The sequence below is a fragment of the Gallus gallus genome, chromosome 5 (genome assembly GCF_016699485.2).
Source record: "Gallus gallus isolate bGalGal1 chromosome 5, bGalGal1.mat.broiler.GRCg7b, whole genome shotgun sequence".
In the NCBI taxonomy this organism is placed as follows: Eukaryota; Metazoa; Chordata; class Aves; order Galliformes; family Phasianidae; genus Gallus; species Gallus gallus.
In genome coordinates this window covers 47,908,668-47,922,248 of record NC_052536.1, presented here as the reverse complement: position 1 = coordinate 47,922,248, position 13,581 = coordinate 47,908,668, and the positions used below count along the sequence as shown (strand labels likewise).

The 13,581-nt window shown below is 41.8% G+C and overlaps 1 protein-coding gene across 13 annotated transcripts in view; it reads right to left on the bottom strand.

Annotated features, from left to right (window-relative positions):
• The window catches only part of EVL (Enah/Vasp-like), a 128,756-nt gene that overhangs the window by 61,597 nt on the left and 53,578 nt on the right, over window positions 1-13,581 (bottom strand). For 4 of the 13 annotated variants that reach the window (NM_001006487.3, XM_046941832.1, XM_046941830.1 and 1 more), the window contains exon 1: window positions 4,321-4,435. The exons of the other annotated variants lie outside the window; for them this stretch is intronic. In NM_001006487.3, coding sequence (NP_001006487.2) covers window positions 4,321-4,331 — 11 coding nt within the window. In that variant the 5' untranslated portion in view covers window positions 4,332-4,435. Of the gene's footprint in view, window positions 1-4,320; window positions 4,436-13,581 lie in introns of those variants that run through there. 13 annotated transcript variants of the gene reach the window in all.

Sequence of the window (13,581 nt, the reverse complement as noted above, 5' to 3'; positions counted from 1 at the left end):
GGGAATCCTTTCCTGCAAAACAATTCATCAATCCTTCAAAACCTAAAATGCCTCCAGGGATACATTGCTAGGTTGCTACTTTACCCTAAATGGAGGTGTAACTCTTCCTGTCTGAAGTCTCACCCTACCCACAAAAAGTACAACTGTCCTACTGATGCTTTAAATATGAACCAAACTACACTGGTTTCACAAGGTTCTAGCAAAAAAATTCTATTATTTTTGTGGTCATACTCAATTAATACTTATGTCAACTACATATAACAGGTAATAATTGAGGTTTTAGTTGTACTATCGTACACAGTCAAATTCTTTCTCTGTGAGAAGGGTTTAGCAGGCATCAGCATTTATACACTAAGTCATAATTCTAGAAGTTGCCTTGTTTTCCTAAGAATACACACACAAATTACTGAATAAGTGGGTAAGTCTTGGAAAAGACTCACTGTATTCCACATACCATTCCAAATATTACAAATCTTCTATTGATTTATTTATGTTACATCAACATACAAGCAGACTTGTCCACCTGGGTTTCCACCACAGGCAATTAAATGTGTTCAAAAGGTATAACTGCATATCATGTATGGCTTGCCTGGACTGACAAAGCAGATCTGCAGCATCCTCCTCACTTTACTAGCTGTAGTGTCAGCAACACTTTCCTCCCTGAATGAGTCACTTCCAGCTGTAAGGTACCATTCAAGGTACAGAGACTAACCACGCTTGGAGGGCAGTTAGGGGTAGCAATGAAGCTGCACTCTCAGCCAGTGCTGCAATGCAGGTGGCTTCATCCACAAATGTTTCTCCTCTTCCATCTGTGCAGAAATTGAAAAATGCAGCCCTCTTCTTCCTGGGTTTTAGTAAATTTATGATAAATAAGGACTTACAGCCAAAAAAGAGCTACAAAGGAGTATTTGGTCATACTGGGAGCCCTAAGGAAACCACGTGCATTTTTTTATGAATTATTGTAAATTGTCCTTAGTGGAGCAGCTTGACATAAACTGGTTGACTGCAAGTAATTAAATAGGAGGAAAAATGACAGGGCACAAAACAGCAGAAATGACAGTGGAAGTTGGGATTAGGGGAAACACAAACAGGGAAACGTCTACACTTTGCCTAGGCCCGTGGGATATCCAAATATGAAAGAAAAAAAGCTCAGAACTGAACCACAAAAGAACCAGCATAGAGTATAAACTGGAAAAAGGGAATAAAGTATGATGGTGGACAGCAAGCCTTCAAAAAAGGCCTCAAAGGCTCTCCAAGGCTTGTCTCTCTCATCCCAAGCTAAGAAAAACATGAGAGGCCATGCTGCACTGGGGCAGAAATTGACCAAAAATCAACTGTGAGTTCCCTAGTGGAAATCAAGGAACCTATTATTAACCCATCATGTTTCAAGCTTCTTTCAGTTCTCTCCCCTTCAACCAAGCTGTCTTCTGGTGCTCTTAACAAATGCAAACAACTTTTGCAAACATTTACCTTATTTTTAATTTCTATTTCCCACCCATTTACATCCAACCTTTCTTGTTTAAATAACTGATCATTTCAAATCACTTTGGACTGATCTGATCATCTGTAATTGTTAATATGACTCTGCCCAAGTCTTGTCCTATCTGGGAACTAACTCTCTGCACCCAGAACGTGCAAGGTGACTCACAAGCCATTTCACATATCTCGCTCCACTTCTCCACTGAGTCTGTCCACAGAAAGCTGTGTGGTTAAACCTGACGCATGAGAAATAGATGCTGAACTAAGAAAATGATAGAAATATCTCAACGTTACCTTTAAAACAGCTAACATAAATAAAAATCCTGTATACGTAGATGTGTGGTCTACGTGATATATATCTGTGTTAACCTCAGAATTAGCAAGCAACAATTTGTGGTCCTGCAGCACTTAAAGTCTGCTGTAAACTCCAGTGGCCTAACTTGCTGAGAAGACTTCAGTCAGTTTTACTGAAACAAACAAAATCATGGTTTGGAAGCAGGGAAGGTGTTTCAGCAGTCCCCTCTGCAAAAAAAAAAATAGGTGGACATTTCCGTTTAGTGATGAGATTTAGAGAACAACAAAGAAACTGGAGACACTCTGAGCACCAGTGAGGTTACCCAGGCTCATATTCTCCATACCTGAGATCTGAGCTTCTAGCAGACAAAACCTGCCATGGCACAGTGGCTCTTAGCCTTCTCACCAGAGATTCACTGCTGGCTTTGCTCATGACTGCATTTCTTGCTGGGAGCCTCATTCCTGTAACACAGTGTCAGTCCCATTCTGACTCTATTAGGGACCTCCTTTTTCAAAGTCTACTTCCCTCTGCGAGCAAAGGCACAGAACCATCCTATGTCACCATCATTCATCCTACCCTTGTCCCAGAGCACCAAAGTTCCTAGTGAAGCAGGAGCACTTAGCCACTGATCAAACTGAAGGACAGCACAAACCCAGAGGGACTTCATACACAGAGGTGCTTGTGATTCTCAGCGACATGCAGATTATTATATTAAATAATTGCAAGAAAATCAAGCACATACAAAGCCTCCTTCACAAGTAGCTCTCAAAAAAACACTGTTAAATAAAGTCATGACATGCCTCCAAGATAAATACATGTTTTACCGGTATTTCAATTTTTTTTTCTCTGTACCTACAGCATAAACAAGAGTAAGATGAATACCAATTTACTTCCACAAGGAGGACTGTTTTTCTAGTAGCAATGAGACATTCATTTGAAGTTCTCCTTTCCTGTACTGGTATACCCAGTGGGAATTGCCATGTGCAACGACTGCTGCCTATATTCACTGCAGACACTTAAGATGGAAACCAAAACGCAGCTCATGAGGTGCTCAGATCATGCAAGGCCAGGGCTTTGAGAGATGAGTTGCTAAACCTGAAAACATCCATTCAATCCTGGCATGACCAGAGAAACTGCTATGTTGTCAGTCACTCCTCAGTGCTCTTGATGATGGGAGATATAATAAGTAGAAATACAAAAAATAAGTAATGAATGCAGAAAGATAATGCAGTGGAAGGGGTGCTTCACATGCCCGTCATAGTACAGCAGCTCAGTCCTGCAGAAGTCAACACCAAACTCTGACCTCTCAGTGTCCACTATCCCACTTAAACAACAGATCTGCCAATTGGGGTAGATTTAGGGCTGGCAGGCTGGCTGCAGATTTGTGCCCTTGTAAGCCAGCACATCTGTTTCATTTATAGTGCTGAGATTTTAATGTCATGTGGTATGTTTTGCACACTGAACCGTAAGAGACATAATGATTCTAAGGGGAACTCCAGTCATCACTATCTCAACTCAACGCTTAAAAAAGTTTTAAAATAACTGCTGTGCAAAAGACACTTCACAGCGGAAATGTAGTGATTGAGAGAAGTCTCATCACTGCCAGGCAGCCCAGGACCCAGCGCTATGGCCAACCTTCCTTCAACACCTGCCTACTCCAGCAGGGCAGGGGCACTGCTGTGTTCTAACAGGGAAACCCCACTGCTCCATTAAAGTTTTAATTCACACAACATCTCTTTCTGCAGTGAAGTGTTGTTTGCTCTCTAATTTTGCATGCCACCTGGAAGATAAACTTGGGCAGTTCCTAAAAATAAATATCAAGTAAATGTTTAGATGTTCCTAAAAGTAAAGATCAAGTAGATGCCCTGGGGAGAGACAATGAACCCAATTAATCTGTAAACACACAGACAAAAACAGTAAAAAAAACAACTTTACTAGATCAGGTTGCTATTAATATAAACCATTTCACTTCACCATTAAATTACAGAAATAAAAAGAAGAAGTAACTAAGCTTGTAAAATACACATTATGCAAAACCTGAGACTAAACTGTCAAGTGAAAACCCATGACTGAAACTCTCACGCGCCGGCCAGCCAAATGCATGTTGCAGTAGAATAATACTTTTAATAAAGGCTTTTAAAGATGACAATCTGAACGAATAATCAGGAGAGGCAGGCTCATGAGTACATACAGTAAATCAACACACAGGTATTTCACTGAAGTTGGCATTATATAGCTTTAGTTTCTCCTCGGTCTCCAAAGAAATGCAAATAAACCTGTGAAAACTCTCCTGGAGCCACTGACATCACACTGGGACTGAGCACAGCTCGACTGTTCCAGCCTCTCCCTCAGTGCCAGCAGCTGCATATGCACATAGCACTGCCATATGAACATAATTACCACTGTATAAAATTATAAATTACCCTGCAAAGCTATAACCACAATGCAGACCTCCTGCATCTCCAATGACACACACTTTCCATCCAGCACTACTAACTCTGACAGTGAGCTTGCTGCCATTCAGAGCACGGTGCCCAGGTACTTACATGCCCGCCATTGAGGAAGACCTGGTCAGGTAATCCTGGAAGAATAGATGCTCAAATCTGGCACGTGTCTTTACAGCCAAATAGGATATTTCACCAGATTACACAGCTGAACACTGATTTGGCAGGAAGACAACCTGAATCTATACGAAGTCTTATTACGAAAACAGGAAAGGGAAGCGTTACCAAGAGAGCAAAAGGGCAGGCAGGAAGTAACGCTTGCTTGACAGAGGCAGGGAAGGGACTTAAAAGAGAAAAATATATACTACTTCTTTCAGCTGATTTATTGAACAGAAGTCCAAACAATATAGATTAAGATTAGATGCACCACCCTTTCCTCATTGGTGGCAGGGTAATTAAAAACATTTCATTATTTTCTCAAGGCACAGGTTCTCTCTCCAAGAAAAAGAAAAAAAGCAAACAAACCTAAGACCCAGACAAACTGCTGTTATCCATTTACAGCAGGGAAGAGGGCATGGTACAGAATCAAGCCCAGGGCCCCTCAGCTGCTGCCATCCTGGCCCTCCCTGCCAGCTGGAATTGGCATGGGCTAACCAATCAACTACCCTATAGAAGGAGAAATCTCCAAACATTGGAGAAGTCTCCAACACTAGAAATAAGAACAAATTCACTCCAAGGGGTATGTAAGAACTGTGTGCCCCTCTGTAAGTTGATACTTCAGTGCTACCTCTCCCAGGGTAAAGCTGCAGCAATTTTGAAGGGCTGCCTCTCAGAGGTGGCAGAAATTCGAGGCACATCTTTCTGCCCAGCTTCCTTTTTCTCCTCATTCCTTGCTTTAGAAAAGCAGTAAACATGGATATCCAGCAAATGCTTCCCAGGCTTCCAGCTTGGCTTTAGGCTATGGGTGTGTTCCAGCATGACTGATAACAGGCCAGGGAGAACTAGTGCAAGGCAAGCTACAGGGAGAACTATATGGTATGTTCTTGCTGCAAATAAGAAAATGCTAGGGTTTTCTCCCCATTTCCCCATGATTTTGCCTTCTGTTTTTTGTCAGTGTGCTCACACATTCTTCTAATGGGGGTAAATGTGTCAGCTGCTATCTGTGACTGCACAAACACACACAGTGCAAATAAAAAAATGCAAACATCTGCAGAAGAAAAACATTGGGTATTCTGGGCTCCCAACTGCTCCTCCTAAGTCCAGGTCATCACGAGCACCTCTGCCCAGAGATCCAAGCAGAAAAGAAAGGAAATACAGACAAACCAGAAGGCAACAAGAGGAAAAAATAATTCTTCAGCCATAAAAAAGTTGATTATTACAACTCAGAAAGGAATTAACACTGTCTTTTGCCTCAACTTCATTTTTTAACATAGACTGCTCAAGAAAATAATTCTCCACTGATGGTATTAGACACGCTGTCATCAGTGCAATGCAGGTCAGCATGAGGGGGGACAGATGGCTCACAGCCAGCTGTGTGTCACTACAGCATTACACAAACAGGGAAGGTTACACAAACAGGGAAGGAACGTGTTACCTAACTTGAACCCAGTTCCCGAAAGTGCAGTGCATAAGAATGACCTCGCTGATCTTGACCATTGCACAAAGTCATGTCTTTCTCAAGTACTTGGGTGCCTTTGCCTGTATGCCCACCGATGGGGAGCGTGCAGGCCTGACACGAGGGCCTAGTCTCCTTAGCAGACTGCAGAGTTTTTGAAGACAAGCTGGAAGGCAGTGGTAATCTGTGGGCCTTTGGGCCTTTCTTCTTCCAGGAACCAGCACTGAGGGCTCCAAGGCTCAGCGCCTGCAGAGCACCAAGGAGAGCAGTTTAGCTTTCACCTGACTTAGGAACGTTGCAGTGGAACAAGAAAGAGTTCTCTGACAGACAATCAAAGCTTTTTTCATATTTTTTCTCTTTGTTTTGTTGTCGTCATTGTTTTTTAATGTATTTTTCTGCTTAACAAAACATTTTATTACCACTTCCGTGAGACTTCAATTTGGCTGCCATTTACCTAATACTATGCCTTTCTCCTTTGAGATCTGGCTGTTGGTTGAGCAACGCCCCGTCTCATTCATACATCCCACTTTTCATTACTTTGAAACTTGGCTTTACTTGGAGTCAAGTGGCACTTCCTCTGTACAGCTCATTCATTGCTTAGACTATTACTGTCAAGTACTGTTTACACAAACAAACTCAACTGCATGTGTTAGAAAGGAAGTCTAACAAGGAGAAGTGCAGAGTTCTGCATGTAGGAAAGAACAACCCCAGGCACCAGCACCTATCGGGAGGCACTCAGCAGGAAGGCAGCTCTGCAGAAAAGTACCTGGGGGTCCTGGAAGACATGAAGTCAGCAATGTGCTGCTAAGAAGGCTAATGGAATTCCTGGCTGCATTAGGCAAAGTTGTCTGGATGTGATCTTGGGCACCCTGCTCTTGGAGTCCCTGCTTGAGCAGGGGTCAGAGCAGATGGATCCTGCCAATCTGAGCCATGCTGTGACGCTATGATGTAACCGTGAAAAGCCCATCTCCAAATCACTGTGGTCTCAAACTGCTAAATCAATTATCAGTCTGGCCATGCTGGCTCCATTCTTCTAGGCACACAGTTGCAGGATGCTAGACTAAGGAAAACTCCGAGAAGCTTTTTTATTTCTCTTTGATGTGTCTGGGATAGATACATTCACTGATTTTTGGCAAGAACACAGTACTTGGTTGTCAGGACAGGTTTCCAAGCAAAAACAACTCTCCTTTCACATAATACAATGACATCTGCTAGCTCCTGAGCTAGCATAATCTACATTCAAAGATTTGGTTCTTCAGATTGCAGGTACAATTGAGCACACCTGAAAACAACCAGCCCTCCCCACCACTCATACCCCAGCTGGGACACTGCAGCCATCTCCAAAGTCACGCCAGGAAGCAGTGACAGGGAGCAGGGCAAAACTCAGCTCTGCCCTGCAGTGCCCCATCATAAGCCAAATTAATTTCATTAAGCACTACAGCATGCATTCCAGCAGAAGTGCCTCTAATCACTCGCCTGCATTGTTAAAATGCCTTGGACTAGAGAGTGCTTAGAAGGAAACAGCATTCTGGAACAAATTACAAAATAAGACCCAGTAGCTGGTTTCTGTCCAGTCCTCACAAAGGACTGCATGCTGGGTAAACAGATTATTTCAGTCATGTGTTGAGAACTGGGTGAGAAGAGCAAGATTCCTGAACACAGAAGCGAGGCTTTAGCTGCAATTATGTGAATATTCCCACCGGCTTTTGAGAAGCACGTCTGCTAGCTTTCATATTCCAAAGACATCTGAATTGCTTTCTTCTGGAGAACTGCATTACCGAATGTGACATTATTGGTATGTCACAATAGCATTATGTATTTTCAGTTCTTGGAGCTACAGTGCAAACTCAGAAAGGTGAGACCCTCTGTTTCAAGCTCAGACTCGTGTCCAAACACAAAACCCACCTGATCTTTTAAGAATGAAAAGAAGATGCACTGTAGAATGTGTTGCGCTTGGCTGTATATTCTAGAAAGCCTATTAGAGTCATAATCCAAAAATAGAACTATAACTAAAAGCCATTTGTAGGCAGCCATGAAGAAAATACTTTTTCTTAATGAATATATATTTCACACCTTCCAAATAACTTTCCAGAAATTTCTCCCTCTTATTTTTAATTCAGTGCTACTCCAAAAAGACAGCTTATTGCAATGCAAAAGAATCAGAATCGGCATATGGCAACGTCACTTCATTTAATAAGTTCATGATTAAGAAATAGGAAAATTCACACTGAAACTGCACACCCAAATTTCATCAAGTACGAGAAGACTGTATGCATATATGCAGAAATCCTAAAAACAGCGTATAAAAATATGCAGTTATATACTCTGATTTGCAAAACTAATTTCACAGCTGTTAATAGTCCTTGAATGTATGACATTTCCTCATACACTGAGATTTGCAACTGCTAAACATGCTGATGAGACAAAAAAAAATGCCTTGTCCTCAGGAAGTTTAACTGTTTGTGTCAATATGTGCTGTTGATGTCTAACATTTCTGTTCTCGTGCTCTCCGCTCATTTTGAAGAACAGGAGGAAACCAGAATACACTCATTTAGTATTATAGGGATTAAAAATGTGCAATGAGATAAGGTGCTAGCAAGCAATTGCAATGAGTGCTTCTTTAATGAATGAGAGTCTTTTAGACACTACTGATTTAGGATGCAATTCCATCACTACCAAGGTCCAAAGAAGTTTTGCCACATACTCAGAGTGGACAAGACCTGACCCCCTAATAAAGATCCATTCAAGCAGTGATAAATAAACATATAGCAGGGAAAAGAAAGAAGAAAAAAAGAACTACAAAAACCACAACCAAACAAACAAAGCACAAAAAACCACAAACACGATCCAGTCCTTTAAAGGACCCAAGTTATGTCCGACTTAGAGCGCCATATTTATTCTTTCTAGGAAGACCTTGAATCATTCCCATAGTGACCTTTTCTAAGATAATTTCCTCTCCTTCCCACTGCTCTGAAGAGGGAGATCTCTGGACTCACCTGCTTGCAAGGGGACCGCCTATTTGGCCTGATGTGCACAGCCAAGGTATTGCATTAAAGAATAACCGTATTGGAAAGAATTAACTCTGTGGCTGCCTTCAATTTTCTTCTCTATAAACTGTGATGAGCAATGGGCAGTGAGCCCAGACCCCACGTTAAGCAGCATGAAACAAGTTATAGACCATATGGAGAGAAATAAACTGCCACTTCATACGCAGGATATCCATAGTGCTTTTTTTTTGCCTGAGTCAGCTAATTGCACATCCGCAAATCAGCACATTTATAACAAATGGAGCGTTATGATATCATGGGAAATTTATCTAATATGATCAAAGTTTGCCAGAAAAAGTTCCACTTAAAATATGAAAGTACTTAAGGGTCTTGAGTGCCTGGGACATTTTACAGGCCTTACTAAACAAACATTTCCATGCTGTGTCATATCTGCCAGTGGTGTAGAAGACCATGTCCTTCACTTCTCCCGTGTCAGCAATCCCCTGCAGCCAGCAGCATGGGCATCTCCCTGCTGCCTTTTCCAAACAGAAGCTCAGAATTAAAGAGCACAGGCTATTTTAACCCATTCAGTCCTGCAGATTTCAAGAGGTGTACCCAGCTTTTCTATGTAACTTGTTATTTTAAAGCCAAGCGATGGCCTTGATCTGAAAAGCTACTAGTAATGGTCTGAGTGTCGATGTAAACTTACTAGGAGTCAGCTGAAAACAATCTCATATTTATGTCAACAGGCATATGCTATCTCCCAAAATTGGCTGCAAAGCAGATGTTTTCACTTTCAGCTTGCATCTTTCCTTTCGCTTTAGTAAATCGTTTATTACAAGAGGTTCCAGCAGACCTAATCAGTCATCATGTGAACTACACATATTATTTTTTCGTAGCTCCCCATTCCTGGGGAAGTCATATAAATTCCTGGGCTTGGGACTTGAAGAAGAAAATACCAACTTTACAACAGTCTCAAAAAGAGATCAGCAGCTTCTTGCTCAAAATTCGCATTTCCTCCTTTCTCATACCAACCTTCTCTGCTATTCAGCGCTGTCCCCACTTGGTGAGGTAACACCAAGCTGAAGAACACCTGGCATTGTTTCTAGGCTCATTTCTGCTATTTGGCTGCTCAGAATGGGGCTGGCTAGAAATAGCAATTGTCTTACAGACATAAGGAAGCAAAGACTGAAAAAGGCACATGCAGCAGTGCCATGCCAGCCCACCAAATCTTTCTTTCCTATGTAATGCTCTGAAGGGGTAGGCACACATGGCAGCAGTGCATCCATATTCCTTCCACCTTTTTCATCTCCTATAGCAGCTCTTACAGCAATCCCTTATTTAGCAGGATGCTGAGACAGCTTTGCATGACTTGAAACCTGCTCCATCCTTCCTGATGCTGATGGAAAAACTCATGTTAGTAATTTCAGCAACAGCACAAACATCTTTTATGTTGTCTGTGTCATAGGTCAGGCAGTAAAACAAAGTAAATGATACTGGACTGTTGAAGTCCAATGCCTGCACTGATATCGATGGGCAATGAAAGTGGGCTCAGTGTTTTCAGATGTCCTTCAGCTAGGCAGAACAATATATTATGCCTAGGCACAAACAACAGTCTGCCAAGCTACGTATTTAGACTAATTATCCTCATTTTGATAAAAAGTGAGTGAGTATTATAGGCCTGGCAGTTGTAGCTTTTCATCCTGGGAAAGATACAGTCCTCTTTAAAGTGGGCATAAACCAACACCAATGTAAATGAGCTGTACTGAAGTATCTGTGTAATTCCTGCTGGAATCAGCAATGTGTTTTTTTTTCTAAATTTCACAGTAAGAACCATTTTCAGATTATTTTTAGTAAAAATAAGCCAAAGGAGAGCTAGTGAATAGAGAAATGCTGTAAGCAAACCCTTTGTCCAAAACTACTAACAATGCTTGACAAAACCAAAAATCATCCTGGCAACCCCTTCCTTCTTCCTCTCTTCCCAACTCCTTCCCTCCCTTCCATTACTTCTTGGCAAAGATTTGTCCCCAATCCCCGGCAGATAAAAATACTTGATGAGTGCCAAAATTGAAACAGGATCCCAGAACACATTTGTGCACCAGATTCCTCTGCATGCAACATTTGGGATTTTGCAGGATGACTGTGTATTTTTCTAAATCAAAGCTGCACGTTATTTGCAGCGTACAAGATACGTAAGAGAACATCAGAGACTATTTCCAATAATGGCAGAAGTATTCTTGCCCTCCAATGATATGTACTCTGCTTCCCCTAACAACCACCCTTACATCATTTCTCACAATGGATGTTTATATGTAATAGTATCCAGGACTAACCTTCTAATGAAAGCACTTCAGGCAGTAAATGTAAGCAATTTGGCTACCTGTACCCTGTTGCTGATTTCATTACATCTTATGAAAGTAATCCTCTGTAACAACAAAGCTTCAAGGTGCAAAAGAGTTGGGAAGATACCACAAAGGATGCATTTGGATCACGAAGAATGATCATCCTCAACCTTGCAGGCTTTCAAGTCATCATGAATTTACCTGTGTTCACAGCATGGAGAAGTTCCTATGGTTTGGGACAATTTTCACAAATTAGTGCTGATAGAGATTCTCCCACAGTTCTTACTAATGAGAGCTAACGAGGTAAAATGTCACTTGAATAGCATTCTCCAAACTTAATTGTATGCCTCTATTACTAAAAAACTGAGCATGCACAACCGCTAAGATATATTTATTTATAAACTACATACATGTACTACTTAAGTTCTCTTCTTTTTTTCCCATACCCATGGATTGCTTTGTGCAGCTCTTGGAGTGTGCATACTCTACTTTGAAGACATCTGTGTCTTCTAGGGTAGTGAACACAGATCCTTCCTCTGAGGCCCAGAGGAAACAGCTCTAGTAAAACGCCCATATCTGGTGAAGCAGCATCCTTTGTTTCTACCAAGCTACAGCATCCAGCAGAGCGAAATGTATCATAACTGGAAAGCTGCTGAGGAAAAAAGAAATAATAATCCAAGATCTCAGGCTAATTTTCAGTTAAATTTCCAAAATTGCACACGAGGAATTTAAAGTCCTTCTGTCAATCTGGAAAGCTATCGCAATTTGAAAGGAGAGGGATGAAATGTATGTTCCTCAAGTTAACCTCAAGTAGAATTCAAAAAATAATAATAATAAAATCAAATGGCTTTGAATAGCCTTGAGAAATAAAAGACTCAGCTACTCTGCGGTGCTGAGCTGTAAACAAGACCATATAAATTCCTTTGACTTCAAATCCACACTTGGTAAACGGCAGCAAACACAGTGACAGACCATCAGGGTGAAAGTTCTTTATAGCTCCTGCGTTCCCTGCCTTGTCCTCTCCCTCATATCAGGAATTACACATTTATTTTTTTTTCAGCAGTCTAATTTTACAGTTCTCTATTTTTTACAGCCTAAAACATGAAGCCTGTTTGTCAGTACTCCAGACAGACTTGTCAAAAGATAACCTCTCCCACCCGAAGTTTGACACAAAAATTTAGCCCTTGAGCCATTACGTGGGAGTGTGACACAGCCTGTGATGCTGAGATGTGCTCTTTGCAGTAGCACATCACTTTTATTATAACAGCACCAAAACGTTCAGAACTATTGTTTTGCATAACTGACATCACATTTTGGAAAAAAAAAAAAAAAAAAAACTGAAAAAGTGAACTGAAAATCACTCACAAGCCAACAAACTGCAAAAAGGAGGGCTGCACGCAGGCAATGGGGAAAGTGTCAGAAATATCCCAATGTCTCTTTGCTGCTACATCCACATCGGGTTCTTTCTGCACCCTGAAGAGCTTACCAAACCCAAGGCCCACGCAGCCAGCTCTCACAGGAGCTCTTCACACGAGCTCAGATCAGGGTGTTATCAGATGGGCAGCGTCATCGCGCTGCTTGCTCTGCTGAAACCAACTCCTGCAGCACCAACAGCATACAAATCAGGCAGAGCGCTGAATTGTCTCTGGGGCTGCATACTCCGTTTAGGCAGTTACAGCTTAATGGATAAAACACTGACCTCTGAGACCCTTTTTCAAATCCAGCCTGCATTCCCGTGACAGGCGGTGGAACTGGGTTAGGGAGCATTAGTTTCAAAGAACCATTTTTCTAAGTGCTGTCTGCATTTTTACCATGAGCCTTTTCTCTTCGATATTTCTGCCTTCCTTGCTTGTCTCATCTCTTTCTGCTTAGGATGACTGGCTTCCAACACCCAGACAATGGTCCTTATTTACTTAATAATGCAACCACAGCTGGAAATCAGACCGTGGATGTGAGGAACACTCCTCTGAAAGACATAATACGTGAAAACAAAACTCCCTGCCCACTCTGAGGGTTTTGTAGCCCGTGCAGGGAATGGTCTCCAGCTCCCAGCTTGGTCTTATGTAGTGAGTGGACTCTTTGTTGTTTGCTGTTTTCTATCCCTCCCCCGTGTCCTTGCTGGATACTTGGCTCTTTAGGACTGGAGGGATCTCTCACATCCCACCGTCCTACCTCTTGCTGTCTCCAGATGCTTCCAGATCTTGGCAGTCACCCGTGCAGCACTGCTGGTCCCTTAGTGACCAAGCAACACATCCCAGAAATATTATTAAGAAGACAGAAAAAAGTTGGTTTCAGTGGCATTGAAACAACTCCTCCCAGCTTCCCCATAAATAAGAAATAGAAAAATACAGCAGCTATTAATGGGTGTGCCATGTGTCTCATTGCTCTGTCTCTCACTTTCACTGCCTCTTAGAGTTAA